The 20,770-nt window shown below is 40.3% G+C and overlaps 1 protein-coding gene and 1 long non-coding RNA gene across 2 annotated transcripts; both read left to right on the plus strand.

The window, feature by feature from the left end:
- Positions 1–755: 755 nt before the first annotated feature.
- On the plus strand, positions 756–12,406 carry LOC142172912 (uncharacterized). The gene is made up of 4 exons (XR_012702090.1): positions 756–982; positions 1,633–1,724; positions 11,227–11,319; positions 12,311–12,406. It is a non-coding gene; the product is annotated as an uncharacterized LOC142172912 (long non-coding RNA).
- A 3,517-nt stretch (positions 12,407–15,923) lies between these two features.
- Positions 15,924–16,832, plus strand: LOC142172526 (uncharacterized). The gene is made up of 3 exons (XM_075236166.1): positions 15,924–16,190; positions 16,236–16,403; positions 16,515–16,832. The coding sequence occupies exons 1-3, from the start codon at positions 15,924–15,926 to the stop codon at positions 16,830–16,832; spliced, it is 753 nt and encodes a 250-aa protein (XP_075092267.1).
- The last annotated feature ends 3,938 nt before the right edge of the window (positions 16,833–20,770 follow it).

The raw sequence follows: 20,770 nt of genomic DNA on the forward strand, positions 1-20,770 counted from the left end.
ACTGGGGAAGCATAGACTTGGCTGAATTCGCTCCCAATAAATTCCATTTCCACTTGGGAGGAATTAGTCAAGCAGTTCCTGAACAAGTTTTACCCGCCCAACAAGACTGCAAGACAGATTGATGAGATATTGTAGTACAAGCAGCAGCCTACTGAGACCTTGCAGGAAACTTGGGAAAGATTCAAAGGGGTGCTAGAGAAGTGTCCCCACCATAGTTATTACATCTCGCGTTTTCGTACGTTAAAATTTCATTTTTAGTTAACCGACGTGGACTCGGGGATGAGATCATCTTGACGTTAACGTACTTACGCTATTTATAACAAGCGATAAATAAGTGTTATAAAGGATAAAGGGGTACACGGATTAAAGAAAATGAGTTTCGTTGAAAGTGGCCAATTTGGAATAAAATACAGGTCAAACGATAATACCCGATAAATATGAACTAGTACCATGCAAGGTACCATATGATCACGGTAGTAAAATATATAAGGTATATATGAAGTATTTTAAAAATAAATAGAATTTTAAGTAATTTATGAATTTTTTTAAATTATGCGGGTAATTAATTAATTACTGGGTAACAGAACATTACCCAGTTTAACTAATAAACGGACAAAACATAACTAATTATGCCAAAAGAAACGTGGCAGAATGCCACTAATTAAGGAAGATGACTCATTAAATATAGGTGTAGGTGTCTAAAGTATCTTAAATAAGTCTTGACCAAGATAAGTCTTAAGTTTAAAGAATCTTGATATAACAATTTAAAATCCATTCTGGAAGTGAAAGTTGAAGAAACAGAAGCAAGACTTCAAACATTGGAACAAAGCTAACATTTAGATTACATCTCATTTTGTCTTTGGTCTTAAAGCCAAAAACGATAGAAGCAGAAGACAATTTCGTTCCAATTTCAAGGAAATTCAAGTGTAAATTTCATCCATATTTCGCAGAAGCAGATTCGTTCAACTAATTCAAGAAACAGGTATGTTAAAGCCATCCCTTATTTCTTTCGGCATGATCCGAATTATACTGAAGAAATGAGCAAATGCACAGTTTTCATAAATTACTCTATTCATAGAGATACTAGGGGTGTCTATATTCTTGATTCCCCGTGAAAAATATTATTATCTTCTGTTCATGGGTATTAGAATAATACACAGTTGAAAAAGTTTATCCGGAAGGAATATTGAGATTATTACGTATTTTTCATGCATTTCACTCATTTATACATGTGCATTGACCTATGACCAAATGGCGTTATATGCGCGTATATATGTAAATATATGTCTATGGGATATGGGAATAGGTTACGATGTTATATACACACCACCACCTGATAAGCTCGTATATGTTGATGATGTTGCCCACAGTGACCGAGATGATATGATGGGATGCCCTCAGTGGCTTGATGATATTATGTACACTCATACCTATGCATGACACGATATTTATGTGCATCTGCATGACGTTATAAACGTTTCAGAAATTACAAAGTTATTCAAATTTAAAGATTTGTTTCATTTTTCCATGTTTCATCTATGTCTTTTACGTACTAATTTTCACGTCTTACATACTCAGTACATTTTTCGTATTGATGCCCTATTTCACGGGGCCTGCGTTTCATGCCCGCAGGTGCAGGTAGGCAAGCTAACGGTCCCCTCCTTAGGATCCCTGATCAGCGAGAATTGGCGTGCTCCACTTGATCTGGAGCTGCTCTGATTTTGGTACGATACGTTTATATATATATATATATATATATATATATATATATATATATATATATATATATATATATATATGTAGATATGTGATTTTTGACTCTCCCCAAGATTTTTTCATATTTAGCACGTAAATATTTAATTTAGGCCTAATATAGCTATTTCATCTCATTTTTACTCTTTTACTTTATTTTATTACAAAAAAATTTAAAATTACAAAAAAATATATATTTTAGTATGCATCTTTCATAATTTAAAAAAAAAATACAAAAATAGTACCTTATTTTTATCTTTATATAATTTTGAAAATACAAAAAATATATAATAGTTTCATGTTAGCTTTTGCATTGTGTAGTATTTTTATCTTATTTTAAAATGAGTCAATTAAGGTGTTGGATCACAATTTTAAGAGTTTTAGAGCCCAATTCTCGGCCCGATTCGGATTAGTCCATTAAGCCTAGGGACCCTTCTAGATTCTTCTTTGGAACAAAAATAAATAAAAAAAACCCTAAAGACTTAACACAAAAAGACCTAGGGACTAATTGGCAAAATACATAAAATAATAACCTAGACCTAGACTCTACAAAAAAGAAGAGAGAGGAGTAACGCGGAAGGAATGAAAAAAGAAAGAAAAAGGCGTCTGAAGAGGCTGACAGCGGCAAAATCACACAGACCCCCCCTTCCCCGCCCGCGCCGCCTTCTTCAACCCCCCTCCCCCACCTTTCTTCATTTTCCGGCAAAAACCCACACGAATAACAGCCTAGCCATCATCGAAAGCTAGCAGCCAGATTCATCTATCTCTAACGTCCCTCACTCTCTTCTTTTGGTGCCGTTGCTGTGTCGCCGTCGTCTATGGCGGAGTGACCGGTGATGAAGCCCTCTCTCCTCCCTCAGTTGTTGCTATAAATGATTGCTGCGACCAGCCATGGTCGAAACGACCTCACTCCTCGTCTTTCTTGCCCTATGTCATCGCTAACAGTTTGGCGACAGATCTAGCCGGAAAAATGCCATAAATGGCGACCTCCACAGCACGTACCAAAACAAAAATAGAGACAGAAGTTTCGGATAGAAAGATTAGGAAAAGATTAACAAAACCCGCAAAGATTTCGTCCGTCTTCTTCCAATTTTGACCTGGAGTCAATGGAGTTTGTTCGAGTTCGTTCCGATGCTAGAGTTTTTCCGGTCCTGGTTTCGTTCGTCTCACTGTAACTGTGATTGGAAGGGTATCACATCTTGAGGATTTTCTTAATTCCAAAGTTGTAACTGCTGAAATTCAATTGAAAGCTCAATTCTCAGGCCCGTTTTGATTCATACTTCTTCTGATTTTACGGCTCTTATTTGTTTATACATGGCTTTAGTCGAATAAATCAATTTTGTCTAGTTTATTTAAGATTCATCTCTCGTTCTTTCTAGTTCACTTTCTGATTAGACAATGCGAATCTGAAGTTGCACGTTCTGAACACATTATGTGTAGTTGAGTATTTTGGGACAAAATCCTAGGCAGACGCTTGTAAACTTAATTTATTTTGATCTTAACTTTGTGAAATTCCTTTGTAATCGAAAGAATGTCCAGATAATTAGAAATTCCTAGTGATAGAGTACTGATTCTAACTTTGTGTAATTGAGCTTCTTGAGTTGTTGTTTTATGTGTATATAACGTGCTACATGGGGATCTTTCCAATGTGTACTTTCTGGAGAAGGAAAAAGCCAATAAAGACATGTAATTGACTCTGTTTGTTTGATAATTCCTCTTTGTAATTGACAACAAATTGAGTGTAAAAGCTTGATGACATAGGGATAATTTCTTAATAATCAGATTCGGCCTTTGTTGTATATTGTGCATTGGGATTAATGGCCATTACATTTGATTCTACTCGTTTTATTCTAGCTAAATGTTAATTGGTTACATGACGATTTGATACTATGATCTATTCGGTTATTATCTCCAGTTTTGAGTTTGTTCATATAGTTATCTACTTGCATGTCACTCGAATTGATTATAGCTGAACATGATTTTATTCACGGTATAGAAATTGGGTTGCTATTCTTCAACTGAACTACATCAAATTAGATTAAAAGGGCTCGGGTGTGCATTGCATGTGACCTGATTCTAATTTCTAACAAGGTTAAATAGAACGTATCGTGAACCACGGGTGCATTTCATGTAGCATGGCTTACGACATATTTTAAATAACCTTGAGTTTTTCTGAAATACTAAAAGCGGTTAGAAAATTAAAAAGGCACCTAGGTTTAAAGATGTATTAAAATCCTATAATAGGCCAATTATAACAGTTGAGTGATCGTGCTAGAACCACAGAACTCGGGAATGCCTAACACCTTCTCCTAGGTTAACAGAATTCCTTATCTGGATTTCTGTGTTCGCGGACTGTAAAACAGAGTCAATCTTTTCTTGATTCGGGATTTAAAATCGGTGACTTGGGACACCATAAAATTATCCCAAATGGCGACTCTGAATTTTTGATAAAATGATCCCATTTCGATTGTCACTTAAATTGAAAAAAACTCCCTTATACCCTTTCGGGGGTAGTAAAAAGGAGGTGTGACATATATATATATATATATATATGGGTATGACGTGACTCAGTCTCGTCTTTGTACAACTATGTTTCTATTAAAGGTCTGTAGATAGTATGTCTAGTTGGGTTGTATGTGGCCTTGTCGGCTTTCAAATTTGGATGTACAGTTGTCTATAGTAGCCTTGATGGCTCGCCCACTGTATTCTGTCTGTATACGTACATACGCCTTGAAGGTAGGTTTCCTTCTTGTATGTTATTTTCGTAATTCAATAGATATTACTCAGGTTCATATCTTAAACACATGCTTAGGGGTGTTTGACATGTGAGACTCAGGCACCCGTTGCGACCCATCAGTTTGGGTCATGACAAAAGTGGTATCAGAGCAGTTCTGTCCTAGGATTGTCTACAGACCGTGTCTAGTAGAGTCATATTTATGCGTGTGTTGTGCACCACACTTATAAACAGGAGGCTACAGGACATATAGGATGTTATCCTCTCTTTTTATCTCAGATCGTGCGATACAAGAATTCATGTTCCTAAAAATATGCTATATTTTCAGCGATGCCTCGAAAGAGTACGGTCCCCCAGAAGGGAAAGTCCGTGGCTGGTGAGACTACTAGTCGAGCTCCACGAGTTACCAGGGCTCGGGAAGAGTCTTATGGTGAGGTTCCATCTCAGACTTCACATATCCCGCCTTTTCTAGAAGAGCTCTGAGGGGCACTAGCTCCATCGCCCGCCCTTGTACGTTCAACACCTCAGCTAGATACACCGGGTCAGGAGATGAGAGATGCTATTCAGTTATTGACCTGATTAGTATCCGCACAGGCTCGACATCAAAAAGAAGGTATTGGTCATGCAGATAGGTCCGTAAGTGCGAGGTTCATGACTTTATTAATTTAGACCCTCCTGTATTCACTGGAGCAGATCCAAACGAGGACCCTCATGTATTTATTGATAGAGTGCAGAGGATGTTACGGGTAATGAAGGCCACTGCGACTGAGTCAGTTGAGCTAGCTTCCTATAGACTCCGAGATGTTGCAGTTAATTGGTATGAGTCTTGAGAATTGTCCAGAGGTGAGGATGCCCCTCCAGTAGTATGGCAGGAGTTTACAGAAGCTTTTCTTCGTCATTATCTGCCACCAGAGCTTAGACGAGCCAGATTTGATAGGTTCTTGACCCTTCGACAGGGTAAGATGAGTGTTCGGGAGTATAATCTTCAGTTTGATTCGTTGGCTAGGTATGCTCCCACTATTGTATCTAAGATTGAGGATCGGGTTCACTGGTTCGTGATGGGATTAGAGCCTCACTTGCTTAACGATTGTATATTGGTCTCACTTCAGCCAGACATGGATATTTCTCGTATTCAGGCATACGCTCAGTATGTAGAGGAGCGTAAACAGAAACAGAGGGCCGATCGTGAGCATGATAGGGCCCAAAATAAGAGAGTGAGGTATTCGGGTCCTTTTGGTGAGTTTCGAGGTAGTCAGAGGTAGCAGTGCTCGAGGTATCCATCCCAACCCTCGACTAGCGCGCCCCCTTAGTTTGGCAGTAAGAGATTCGATCGTTCCACATATTTAGGGTCTGGTTAGAATTTCAGGACCTCAGGTTCTCAGTATATGGGTGAGTCAAATCAGATGAGGCCACCCTTGCCATGATGCACTCAATGTGGTAATCAGCATACCGGGCAGTGCCGTATGGGGTTAGGTGTTTGTAATACTTATGGTTATCCGGGCCACGTTATGAGGGATTGTCCGATGAGAGGTGATGCAAGCATAGCTCAGCCATCGGGATCTGCAGTTGGTTCGTCATTATTAGTACGCCCCCTAGGCAAGGTCCCCAAGCACCAATGAGTCATGGTAGAGGTAGAGGCGGAACATCTAGCTCGAGCAACCCTTAGAACCACATTTATGTGTTGGCAGGACGATAGGACCAAGACTCATTGCCTGATGTTGTTATAGGTATATTATCAGTCTCCTCCTATGATATATATGCACTGATTGACCCAGGTTCCACCTTATCATACATTACTTCGTTGGTTGCTAGTAAGTTTAAAATAAAACCTGAATTGTTTAAACCTTTCGAGGTCTCTACATCTGTTGGGGACTCGGTGATAGCTAAGCAAGTATATAGGGGTTGTATAATAGTAGTTCATGGTCGAACTACCGTACCAGACTTAATCTAGTTAGATATGGTAGAATTTGATGTTATAATGGGTATGGATTGGTTGGCTTCTGGTCATGCCAACGTTGATTGTAGATCAAAGATAGCCCGATTTCAATTTTTGGGGGAGCCTATTTTGGAGTGGAAAGGTAACACGGCATCGCCGAGAGGTAGATTTATTTCCTATCTCAAGGAAAGGAAGATGATCAGAAAGGACAGTATTTATCACTTAGTTCGGGTTCAGGATGTGGAAGTAGATTCACCAACCATTCCGTCCATCCCTATGGTTAATGAGTTTCCTGATGAGCTTCCGGGTCTTCCGCCAGAGCGAGAAATTGAGTTTTCTATTGACTTACTACCAGATACTCACCCAATATCTATTCCTTCCTATAGAATGGACCCCGCAGAGCTGAAAGAGTTGAAAGAACAATTAAAGGACTTACTTGAAAAAGGCTTTATCAGACCTAGTACGTTACCGTGGGGAGCACCTGTTTTGTTTGTGATAAAGAAAGATGGTTCTTTACGAATGTGTATTGATTATAGGCAGCTGAATAAGGTGACAATCAAGAATAAATACCCGCTCCCGAGAATTGATGATTTATTTGATCAGTTGCAAGGTGCCAAGTGTTTTTTAAAGATAGACATGAGGTCCGGGTACCATCAGGTAAGGGTTAAGGATGAAGATATTCCGAAGACAGCATTCAGGACTAGATATGGGCACTTTGAGTTTCGGGTTATGTCGTTCGGTCTGACCAATGCTCCAGCAGTATTTATGAATTTGATGAACCGTGTGTTCAGGACTTTCTTAGATATGTTCGTTATTGTATTTATCGATGATATATTGGTATATTCTTGTTGAGAGGCTGAGCATGCAGATCATCTGCGTACTGTGCTCAGAGTTCTACAAGAAGGGAAGTTGTATGCAAAAATTTCTAAATATGAATTCTGGTTGAACTCTGTAGCTTTCCTTGGGCATGTTATTCCGGGTGAAGGTATCTGGGTGGATACACAGAAGATTGAGGCAGTAAAGACTTGGCCTAGACCCACAACACCGATGGAGGTTCGTAGCTTTCTCGGTTTGGAAGGTTATTATGGGAGATTTGTGGAAGGATTTTCTTCCCTTTCAGCACCTTTGACAAAGTTTACTCAGAAAGATTCAAAGTTTCAATGGACTAATGCTTGCGAATGGAGTTTCCAGGCATTAAAGGACAGATTAACGTCAGCACCGGTTCCAACGCTTCCATATGTGATCTATTGTGATGTTTTAGGCATTGGATTGGATTGTGTGCTAATGCAGCATGGTAAGGTTGTGGCTTATGCTTCTAGACAACTAAGAAAGCACGAGAAGAACTACCCGACCCATGATTTAGAGTTAGTCGCGGTGATTCATGCACTAAAGATGTAGAGGCAATACTTGTATGACATTCATGTTGACATCTATACGGATCATAAGAGCCTATAGTACATCTTCAAGTAAAAGGAATTGAATCTACGCCAAAGGAGATGGTTGGAGCTACTTAAAGACTGTGATGTTGATATTTTATACCATCCTGGGAAGCCGAACGTAGTAGCCCCCACCCTCAGCCGTAGATCTATGGGTAGCATGTTATATTTACAACCAAAAAAGGGGGAATAGACCATGAGGTTCATCTGCTAGCTAGTTTTGGATTTCGATTACTGGACTCAGGTGATATTAAAATTACTCTTCAGGATACGGCAACATCCTCTTTAGTAACTGAAGTAAAGGAACGTCAGTACGAGGATCCTGTGCTAGTTCATTATAGGGATACCACTCTTCAGAAGGAGAAGACACCATTTGAAATTATAGAAGATGGGGTCCTCAGATATCAAGGGCGATTATGTGTGCCTAATGTTGCACGGCTGCGTTGGCAGGTTATGGGAGAAACTCACTATTCTCGTTATTTTTTCCATCCAGGAGCGACAAAGATGTATCATGACATTAGGGAAGTATATTGGTGGGACGGAATGAAAAAGGATATAGCAGAATTTGTTGCTCAGTGTCCTAACTGTCAGCAAGTTAATATTGAGCATCAAAACCCCGGTGGATTATTGCAGGCCATGAAGATTTCGACTTGGAAATGGGAAGTAATCAATATGGACTTCATCGTAGGCTTACCTCGTACCCAGCGTAAGTTTGATTCGATATTGGTAATTGTTGATAGGCTTACAAAGTCAGCCCATTTTTTGCCCGTTAGAACTACATATTCCTCAGAGGATTATGCGAGGCTTTATATCAAGGAGATAGTACGACTGCATGGTGTCCCTGTATCTGTTATTTTGGATATAGGAGCTCAATTTACAGCTAACTTCTGAAGGTCCTTCCAAAAAGTATTGGAGACTCAAGTAAGCCTTAGTACATCATTTCATCCCTAGACAGACGGACAGGCTGAGCGTACTATTCAAACACTGTAGGATATGTTACGAGCTTGTGCAATAGACTTCAAAGGTAGCTGGGATGATCATCTGCCACTTATTGAGTTTGCATATAATAATAGTTACCATTCCAGTATTCACATGGCATCATACGAAGCTCTTTACGGACGGAAGTGTAGGTCACCTATAGGGTGGTTTGATGTTGGAGAATTTGGATTACACGGGCCAGACCTAGTTCAGTGAGCCATAGAAAAACTAAAGTTTATTCGGGATTAACTATTGATTGCTCAGAGTCGTCAGAAGTCATATTCTGACGTGTGACGATGAGATTTAGAGTCGGGGTTGATGACTGGGTATTCTTAAAGATGTCACTTATGAAGGGTGTGATGAGGTTTGGTAAGAAAGGCAAACTTAGCCCACTGTATATTGGGCCTTATAGGATAATTTGGAGAGTGGGCCAAGTAGCTTATGAGTTAGAATTGCCCAAAGAGTTGGAGTCTGTCCATCCGGTTTTTCACGTATCCATGTTACAGAAGTACATTGGCGATTCTACCCGAGTGGTGCCCACGAATGATGTATAGATTACAAAGGACTTATCATACGAGGAAGTTCCAGTTGCCATCCTAGACCGACAAATCCACAAGTTGCGGAATAAGGAGGTAGCCTCCGTGAAAGTACTTTGGAGAAACAACAATGTGGAAGAAATGACTTGGGAGGCCGAGGAAAATATGAAATCTAGATATCCCTACTTATTTCCTTCTCCAGAGAAGGGTCCGACTGAGACGTCATAATCATAAGGTACGAGTATAAAGTCTTGTGTTGGTTATTATCATTGGTCATGTGAGACCATTGTCGTTATTCATAATTATAGTCCTGTGTGTCGTTGGGTTATTAAGATTCTATGGGGAGAGTCGGTAGTGGTGTAGTTACAGAGGCGACCTTGCCAAAGTTATATAGATCACGGGGAGTTGAACATTCGAGGACGAATGTTTCTAAGGGGGAAGGATATTACATCTCACGTTTTTGTACGTTAAAATTTCATTTCCAGTTAACCGACGCGGAATCGGGGATGAGATCATCTTGACGTTAACGTACTTATGCTATTTATAACAAGCGATAAATAAGTGTTATGAAGGATAAAGGGGTACACGGATTAAAAAAACGAGTTTCGTTGAAGTGGCCAATTTGGAATAAAATACGGGTCGAGCGATAATACCCGATAAATATGAACTAGTACCATGCAAGGTACCATATGACCACGGTAGTATAATATATAAGGTAGATATGAAGTATTTTAAAAATAAATAGAATTTTAAGTAATTTATGAAAATGTTTAAATTATACAGGTAATTGATTAATTACCGGGTAACAGAATATTACCTAGTTTAACTAATAAGCGGACAAAACATAACTAATTATGCCTAAAGAAACATGGCAAAAGGCCACTAATTAAGGAAGATGACTCATTAAATATAGGTGTAGGTGTCTAAAGTATCTTAAATAAGTCTTGACCAAAATAAGTCTTAAGTTTAAAGAATCTTGATATAACAATTTAAAATCCATTCTGGTAGTGAAAGCTAGAAATAGAAGCAAGACTTCAAACGTTGGAACAAAGCTAACATTTAGATTACATCTCATTCTGTCTTTGGTCTTAAAGCCAAAAACGATAGAAGCAGGAGACAATTTCATTCCAATTTCAAGGAAATCCAAGTGTAAATTTCATCCATATTTTGTAGAAGCAAATTCGTTCAACTAATTCAAGAAACATGTATGTTAAGGCCATCCCTTCTTTCTTTTGGCATGATCCGAATTATACTGAAGAAACGAGCAAATGCATAGTTTTCATAAATTACTCTATTCATAGAGATACTAGGGGTGTCTATATTCTTGATTCCCCATGAAAAATATTATTATCTTCCATTCATGGGACTCAGAATAATAAACAGTTGAAAAAGTTTATCCGGAAGGAATATTGAGATTATTATGTATTTTTCATGCATTTCACTCATTTATACATGTGCATTGACCCATGACCAGATGGCGTTATATAGGCGTATATATGTAAATATATGTATATGGGATATGGAAAAAGGTTACGACGTTATATACGCACCACCACCTGATCAGCTGATATATGTTGATGATGTTGCCTACAATGGCTGAGATAATATGATGGGATGCCCTCAGTGGCTTGATGATATTATGTACACTCATACCTATGCATGACACGATATTTATGCGCACGTGCATGGCATTATAAATATTTTAGAATTTACAAAGTTATTCAAATTTAAAGATGTGTTTCCCTTTTCCATATTCCATCTATGTCTTTTACGTACTAATTTTCATGCATTACATACTCAGTACATTTTTGTACATACGCCCTATTTCACAGGTCTTGCGTTTCATGCTCGCAGGTACAGGTAGGCAAGCTGACGATCCCCATCCTTAGGATCCCTGATCCGCGAGAATTGGCGTGCTCCACTTGATTCGGAGCTGCTCTGATTTTGGTATGATACATTTATATATATACACTAATTAAGGAAGATGACTCATTAAATATAGGTGTAGGTGTCTAAAGTATCTTAAATAAGTTTTGACCAAGATAAGTCTTAAGTTTAAAGAAACTTGATATAACAATTTAAAATCCATTCTGGAAGTGAAAGCTAGAAACAGAAGCAAGACTTCAAACGTTGGAACAAAGCTAACATTTAGATTATATCTCATTCTGTCTTTGGTCTTAAAGCCAAAAATGATAGAAGCAGAAGACAATTTAATTCCAATTTCAAGGAAATCCAAGTGTAAATTTCATCCATATTTTGCAGAAGCAGATTCGTTCAACTAATTCAAGAAACATGTATGTTAAGGCCATCCCTTCTTTCTTTTGGCATGATCCGAATTATACTAAAGAAACGAGCAAATGCATAGTTTCCATAAATTACAATATTCATAGAGATACTAGGGGTGTCTATATTCTTGATTCCCCATGAAAAATATTATTATCTTCTGTTCATGGGTCTCAGAATAATACACAGTTGAAAAAGTTTATCCGTAAGGAATATTGAGATTATTACTTATTTTTCATGCATTTCACTCATTTATATATGTGCATTGACCCATGACGAGATGACATTATATACGCGGTAAATATATGTATATGGGATATGAGAAAACGTTACGACGTTATATACGCACCACCACCTGATCTGCTGGTATATGCTGATGATGTTGCCTACAGTGGCCGAGATAATATGATGAGATACCTTCACTGGCTTGTTGATATTATATACACTCATATCTATGCATGACACGATATTTATGTGCACGTGCATGGCATTATAAACATTTGAGAATTGACAAAGTTATTCAAATTTAAAGATGTATTTCCTTTTTTCCATGTTTCATCTATGTCTTTTACGTACTAATTTTCATGCCTTACATACTCAGTACATTTTTCGTACTGACGCCCTATTTCACGGGGCCTGCGTTTCATGTCCACAGGTACAAGTAGGCAAGCTAACGATTCCCATCCTTAGGATCCCTGATCAGTGAGAATTGGCGTGCTCCACTTGATCCGGAGCTACTTTGATTTTGGTATGATATATATATATATATATATATATATATATATATATATATATATATATATATATATATATATATATATATATATATATGTATATGTATATATATATGGGTATGACGTGGCTCAGTCTCGTCTTTGTACAACTATGTTTCTATTAGAGGTCTGTAGATAGTATGTCTAGTTGGGTTGTATGTGGCCTTGTCGGCTTTCAATTTTGGATGTATAGTTGTCTATAGTAGCCTTGCCGGCTCGCCCACTGTATTCTGCTTGTATACGTACATACGCCTTGAAGGTAGGTTTCCTTCTTGTATGTTATTTTCGTAATTCAGCAGATGTTACTCGGGTTCATATCTTAGACACATGCTTGGGGGTGTTTGATAGGTGGGACTCAGGCACCCGTCGCGGCCCATCAGTTTAGGTCGTGAAAATGGTATTCTAGACCAGATGCTCGGCCACAGATTCTACATAGGGTTAGCAGACAATTTAAAATCCAATGTAGATGCTTCAGCTGGGGGTGCATTTTTTAGCAAGACATTCACTTAGTGTAAAATCCTTCTTGACAAGATGTCCCAGAATTCGGGGTGGATGACGAGAGGTACGACCCTGACACCAATAGTGTATTCAGTTCCTCTTGACCCAAATAATTCACATGCAGAGAACATAGCCACACTCATGACTCAGATGAGTATATTGACAAAGAAGATTGATAAGATGGGTACAAAGCAAGTGCATATCATTGACACAACAAATGGAGGACTGTGTACACCTTGCATTAATCAGTCTTATGTGTGTTCATGGAGTGGAGAAGGTGACAACCAAGGTTTAAGAGAGGATATGAATTATGTCAAATTTTGGGGGTCAAAGACAAGGAGGACAACAATGGAGACCAGCACCCAATCAGCAGTACAGATCGAACATGCCACAACTTGGAGGTATGCAACCCTAAGGCCAAATGGTGTCATATCAGAGACAACAGGGCTATCCACGGTAGAACCAGCAACAGTTGGCATATCAGCCACCTCCTCAGCAGTAGGATGGCAACATGGTGGAAATCAGGGGTATGCTGCAATAACTCATTGGAACAAATGGTAAGATGCAGGAAAAGTTGGCAGTGCATGACTCAGCAATAAAGAATATTGAAACTCAACTGGGGCAGCTGTCCATGGCCTTAAATAACCGCCCCCAGGGAACATTGCCAGCCGACACGAACATTAACCCCAATGAGCAAAACCCAAATCAGTTAATGGCAGTAAGTCTCCTTAATGGGAGAGATTTAGACAGTGAGCAAGAAGTTGCTCAATCCAGAAGAGAGACTACGCCAGCCACTCCAGTTCCATTAGACATAGATGAATCAGCAGAACTTACTGAAGTGGTGGTTGAACAGGTTCAGGTTGATAAAGGTAAAGTTAAAGAGAGTGAACAAGCTGCAGAACAGGTGGTACCTCTTGTGCCACAAAACCCCAACAAAGAGAAGCCAGCAAGCAGTGAACAAATGGTGATACTTGCACTATTCCCTCAGAGACTGGCAAAATAAAAGAAAGAAGATCAATACAGGAAATTCATGGAGATGCTTCATCAAATTCAATTGAATATTCCTCTGATGGATGCTTTGAGGGAAATTCCAGGCTATACAAAGATGATGAAGGACCTGATGTCACAAAAATTTGACTTTCAGGACCTGTCCGCAGTAACTCTAACACAGACATGCAGTGCAGTAATGACAAAATCATGGCTCAAAGGATGTCTGATCCAGGTAGCTTCATTATTCCATGTACTATTGGGAGTTATGCTGTTGCAAAAGCATTGTATGACTTAGGGGCCAGCATAAACTTGATGTCTTTGGCAATATACATAAAATTGGGCATTGGCAGAGCTAGACCGACTTCGATGCTATTGCAGCTGGCTGACCGCACGGTTAAAAGGACGGCTTGAATTCTTGATGATGTGCTGGTACAAGTGGGAAAGTTTGTATTCCCTGCAGACTTTGTTATTCTAGTCTGCCAGGTAGATGAAGAGATACCTATCATTCTAAGGAGGCCATTCTTAGCCACTGGGAGAGCATTGATTTATTGTGAAACTGGGGAGTTAAACAATCCATGAGAATACCCAGTAAATATGCAAAGTGCTTAATATTGGAAGTTGTGGATGTGATCTTGCATGAAGATGATGAGATCCTGAATGCTAAAGATCCATTGGGAGCTTGCTTGACAAATTTAGAGGAGATGGATGGTGAAGGGTTGGCAGAGTGGGTCATGGCACTCGAAGGCCAAGGATTCTGGAAGAGGGAACCTCAGTTCGAGTACCTTGAGTTAGAAAAGAGAGCTACACCACCGGCAAAACCATCAATAGAGGAACCACCCCAATTGGAGTTCAAACCGCTTCCAACCCACCTCAAGTATGTTTTCTTGGGTCCCAATTCTACTTTTCCTGTTATTATATCATCTGGTTTGCTAGCTGTACAGGTAGAACAATTATTGCAGGTGTTGTAGGAATGCAAAATTGCCATTGGGTAGACCATGGCAGACATAAAGGGTATCAGCCCGACCTTTTGTATGCACAAGATTCGTCTGGAAGAAGGGAGCAAACCTTCCAGGGAACATAAACGAAGGTTGAACCCAAATATAAAAGAGGTAGTGAAGAAGGATGTAATCAAGTGGCTGGACACGTGCATCATCTTTCCCATCTTTGATAACAATTGGGTAAGCCCCGTCCAGTGTGTACCAAAAAAGGGTGGAATGACAGTTGTACAAAATGAGAAGAATGAGTTGATCTCAACTCGTACAGTCACAGGGTGGCGAATTTGCATGGATTATAGGAAATTAAATGCAGCCACTCGAAAGGACCATTTCCCCTTACCCTTCATTGACCAGATATTGGACAGTTAGCTAGGCGATCCCATTTTTGTTTCTTGGACGGATACTCGAGGTAAATAGATCTCAATAACCCCAGAAGATAGAGAGAAAACGTCCTTCACATATCTGTATGTCATTGTTGCCATTCGGAGGATGCCCTTTGGACTTTGCAGTGCACCGGCCACATTCTAGCGGTGTATGCTAGCCATCTTCACCGACATGGTCGAAGACATTATAGAGGTGTTTATGGATGATTTCTCCGTGATAGGGGATTCGTTCGAAGATTATCTTCACAATCTTAAGAGAGTGCTCAAACGATGTGTGGAGACAAATTTGGTGCTGAACTGGGAGAAGTGCCATTTTATGGTGCAAGAAGGCATAGTGTTGGAGCATAGAGTGTCCAAAAAGGGGATTGAAGTAGATAATGCAAAAGTTGACGTGATTGAGAAGCTCCCAACACCCACTTTAGTGAAAGCAGTGAGATGTTTCCTTGGGTACGTTAGATTCTACAGGCGGTGATTTTTCAAAAATTGCTAACCCCTTATGTAAGCTGCTTGAAAAAGACCAGCACTTTTTGTTTTCTGATGATTGCAGGTTAGCATTTGAGGAGCTGAAGAAATGATTGGTGACCGCACCCTTCATTTTTGCGCCCAGTTGGGAGCAACCATTCGAGTTGATGTGTGACGCCAGTGATTACACTATAGAAGCAGTTTTGGGGCAGTGCAAGGAGAAAATTATGCACCCAATTTACTATGAAAGCAAGACGCTTAGTGGTGCACAACTGAACTGCACGATCACGGAAAAGGAAATGCTCGTTGTAGTGTTTGCCTTCGACAAATTTAGGTCATACTTGATTGGTTCGAAAGTTATTATTTATATTGGCCATGCATCCATTAGGTATTTGATAGCAAAAAAGGACTCCAAGCCCCACTTGATTCGATGGGTTCTATTGCTACAAGAATTTGACCTGCAAATTCGTGACTGAAAGGGGACAGACAACCAAGTAGCAGATCACCTCTTGAGGTTGGAAGGGGCAGAAAAGAGAACGGAGGTTGAAGATATCCTTGAGATATTCCCTGATGAGCAATTACTTGCTGTGACAATGGAGGAGGCACCATGGTATGTTGATATTGCTAATTACTTAGCATGTGGTATTGTACCTCATGATCTCTCCTCAATTTAAAAGAAATTTGTTTTCCATGATTGTTGGGCGTATTATTGGGATGAACCTATATTGTTCAAAATATGTGCTGATAACATGATCCAGTGGGGTATCCCCGAGCAAGATCAACCCTCTATTTTGCAAGCTTGCCATGCTTCGCCATATGGTGGACACTTTGGAGGAGTTCGGATAGCAGCAAAGGTGCTGGAATCAAGCCTGTATTGGCCTACATTGTTCAAGGATGCCCATTTTTGGGTCAAAAGCTGTGATGAATGTCAAAGGACGGGCAACATATCCCGTCGTCATGAGATGCCAATGACCATAATCCAAAAGGTGGAAGTGTTTGACATGTGGGGGATCGACCTCATGGGGCCTTTCGTCAGCTCATACAGTGACAAGTATATACTGGTTGCTATTGACTAAGTCTCCAAGTGGGTTGAAGCAGTTTCTCTCCCAACTAATGATGCAAAACGGGTGATCAGCTTCCTAAGGAAAAACATCTTCACACGTTTTGGTACCCCCGAGCCATAATCACTGATGGTGGCTCTCATTTTTGCAATAGAGCGTTTGCACGCCTGTTGGAGAAGTATGGAGTTCTCCACAAGGTAGCCTTACCATACCACCCACAAACAAGCGGGCAGGTGGAAGTGTCCAATAGAGAAATCAAAAGTGTCCTCTGAAAAATAGTGAATGCAACAAGAATTGATTGGGCGAGGAAGCTGGATGATGCATTGTGGACATATCACACAGCCTTCAAAACTCCAATTGGTATGTCGCCATACAAGTTGGTATTTGGAAAGGCATGCCACCTTCCGGTTGAGCTCGAACACAAAGCACTGTGGGCATTGCATCAGCTGAACTTAAATATGGAGACAACGGGAACCAATAGAGTTAATGGGTTGCATGAGCTTGAGGAATTCCAGTTCCAGGCATTCGAGAGTGCTAGACTATATAAAGAAAGGATGAAACTGATGCATGACAAGCACATCTTGAATCAGAACTTTGAACCTGGAGAATTAGTGTTGCTATACAACTTAAGATTGAGGTTGTTCCCGGGTAAGTTGAAGTCCCGATGGTTATGACCGTTTAGAGTGGTGCAAATGTTCTCAAGTGGAGCTGTGGAGATCGAATCTGAAGATAGGACGAACAAATTTATAGTGAATGGGAAGAGGTTGAAACATTACCTCGGAATGACTGAAGAAAAAGAGGACAGTGTGGTGTTAACATTAGAGGAGCCCCAATACCCAAATGAGGAGTGATGATATGAGCCTGCATCATGCTGCGACGTTAAATCAGGCACTGTGTGGGAGGCAACCCATGTTTTCTTTTGTTTCTTTTATTTTGTTTGATGTTTTACCAGATGTGTAGGAAACTAACACTCTTATAAAAAAATATTCTTTTTTTAAGCCCGTGACTGCGACCGAGGTCAATGACGAGCATTCTGTTTTGGTTTGCTCTGTCCACCGCGGTCGTGATGCGACCGCGGTGAATGGAAAACATTCTGTTTTGCCCCCTCTCCTTCACCGTGGCTGCGGTGGGACCGCGGCACGACCGCGGTAAAACACGACATTCTATCGCCCAGGTAAGTTGTACTTAAATTTTTTTTTCGTTTTCTCTTATACCCCCCCCCCCCCAATAAAATTAAAAAAAAAACTACCCGCCCCCCTCTCCCCTCCCCCCCAAATTCCCCACTCTTCTCGTACTTCTCAAGCCCTAACCCACGCCCATTTTCTTCTTCTTCTTCACCTTTCTCACAAACCCACTTCTCTCCCACACACAAACTTCCAACTCTTTCTTCCCCAACTTCCATTACTCTCAACTTCTACTAGAACCAGGTATGTCATGCTTTCCATCTCTCTTATTGTACTTTTCTATTTTGCAATTTTAATGCTTGAATTGTTGTAGTATCTACAGTTAAATTTTGGGTTTTCTTTTCTTCTTTTTAGTGGGTAATGTGTAAAATGTTGTAGAGAAGGGAATGGTATTGTTGTGTGAAGTTAATTGTGGTGGGGTGGAGTTATGAAGTGATAATGGTTGATTTGGGGGGAGAGTTTATGTTTCCATGGGATAGGTGTGTTAAATTATAGTCCATGCTCACAAGGTACTTGTGATATTGACCCAATGGAGCTGTTATGGCTAATGTGACCATGGTGGTTGTGAAGTCTGAGTAACCACCCACGGTTCATATGCCTCAAACCCTCACTAATAGTAGCCTCTATTTCGTTAGGTACAATGCATCAGTCAAGGAAATGACATGCCACAACTTCCTCCGCTAGTGGACCAGGAGGTTCATCCAAAGCTCGAGCTCAGACTAGTGTGGACCAGTTTGACCGCACTCGGTTTGTTTCCAAAGCAGCTCATGATAGGTTTAATATAAAGGCATCCAAGAAGCTGTTACTGGAAGTACACATTGATAGGCAGGCCTTGCAAATTGAATGCCCAAGTACCTTTGAAGAATTGAGGAGGCGTCAGCTGGACATCTTCTTTAATGAATCGGAAGAGGGCAATGTACTGATGGTAAGGGAGTTTTATGCGAATTACCTGGAGCATGTTGATAGGGTTGTCATGGTTAGAAATACCTGGGTGGATGCGTCTCTTGAGGCCATCCGCCGAGTGTACAGGTTGCCGGTATTCACCAGAGAGGCGGATTATTACCTTGCTTATCATCGTCCAACTATCTGGTAGGCACCAATTCTTGAAACAATCCGTGTGGCTGGCCGGGATCCAATATGGATAAAGCAGAGAATTACGCTGAACTCCCAATCTCTCACTTGGGAAGCTAAGTGTTGGCTAACAATCATCACAGCCGTTTGCTGCCATCCAGCAACACTATAGATGTTAATGGGCCAAGAGTAGCGACGATTAATTGTTTTATGACCCACCACGATTTTGATGTGGCCTGGCTCATTCAGGATGAAATGTTCATTCGCTCTCTGGAAATACTCAAAGTGTTTTACTTCCCTTCCCTGGTCACCAAGTTGTGTCGTGCTTCACGAGTTCCTGAAAATCCCATAGTAGATGGGAAGTTGCCATTAAAAGCCCCATTCAGGGCTAGCAAAATCACAGTTAGGAAAGAACAGGTTGTGGTGGTTGATGATGATGATGATGCCGATGATGATGATGAGGGAACTATGCATGATGCTACCCCACTAGAGCAGCGTGCTGATGAGGCAGGCCCATCACAGGCTCGCCGGAGTACCCCCATGACAGTCCTGGAGCAGGAGATGGCTGGCCTATGCGCTTCGATCACTGACCTAAGTGCTAGAGTTGACAATTTGGCTACTCAAAATGCTAGGTCAGAGAAAAAAGGTCATGGGCTGGCTCTGGGCGCTAGGACGAACGTGTCACCTTGATCTTGGAACCATCACTGATTAGGACTGAGCACCAGGGAAGTCCTCTTACCTTACTCTGCTTTAAATTCTTTGACATGGGGACATGCCAAATCTTTAAGTGTGGGGTGGGGGATGGTTATTGTTGTGCAATTGTATAAATTTGTTTGGTGTTGTTGTTGTTTGGTGTTTTTGGTTGATGTTAATTAACTTCGACTGGGCCCGAAGATGGACACCTCTCGACGGGTCTCTTGAGGAACTTAAGTCGAACAAAAAAAAAATTTCGTTTGTTAGGTAGTGTATCAACTCCCCCTTGGTTTTTCTTTAAACCACGGTTCTTTTCCAAGGGTTTCCATTTGAACCAGTGTAGTTAGTTTTTTTATTCTTTTTTTAGTGTAGGAATTTTTTGGCAAAGAATAGAAATAGGATTTCCTAACTCCATGATACCTTGAATAGAGATTGCTTTAGTGTGACACTTAGGCTCATTAGTTGACTCTAGCAATAAAGCCTTAAATTGTGTGTTCTTGAGTTGGCTTAAGCATCTTGAGTAGAGTGTCTGATGATCCTAACTGAATTGAGTCATGTGCTATGTGCGAGTGAGGCTTTGTGTATTCTATGCTAACACTCAACGCCTAGAACTTGCCATGTGTGTGTACGAAGCGAAATGGTAGTCTTAATTGGTCTGGAAAGTGATATAGGTGTTTCCTTGTTGAACTTATCTATATATGTTTTCACCCACCTGATTGTGTGTATCTTAGTTAACCCCTTTGAGCCTGTAATCCTGTTTCTTTGGTAACCACATTACAAGTCTTACCCAAGTTGTAATTTGTCTATCTTTTTGAACCCTATCACCTCTTATAAGCACTTGAATTGTAATGAATATGGAAAAATTAAAGTGTGGGGTGGTCGGTTGGGCTTTTGAGTGGAGCTAATAAAATAAGAAGAAAGGTGCACTGCATTTAAAAAAAAAAGAATAAGAGTCACTTGAATTGAAAAAAATATATTTTTTTCCTTGCTAAGTGGTGACTCTTG

Source organism: Nicotiana tabacum, chromosome 18 (genome assembly GCF_000715075.1).
Source record: "Nicotiana tabacum cultivar K326 chromosome 18, ASM71507v2, whole genome shotgun sequence".
NCBI classification, from domain to species: Eukaryota; Viridiplantae; Streptophyta; class Magnoliopsida; order Solanales; family Solanaceae; genus Nicotiana; species Nicotiana tabacum.

What these genes read in the sequence shown, in the direction of transcription:
- LOC142172526 (XM_075236166.1), top strand. Translation starts at nt 15,924, where the DNA reads ATGTGTGACGCCAGTGATTACACTATAGAAGCAGTTTTGGGGCAGTGC. An exon ending in AGCCCCACTTGATTCGATGG is followed by an intron (nt 16,191 to 16,235) that starts GTTCTATTGCTA and finishes CGTGACTGAAAG; the next exon opens with GGGACAGACAACCAAGTAGC. An exon ending in ATTACTTAGCATGTGGTATT is followed by an intron (nt 16,404 to 16,514) that starts GTACCTCATGAT and finishes AACATGATCCAG; the next exon opens with TGGGGTATCCCCGAGCAAGA.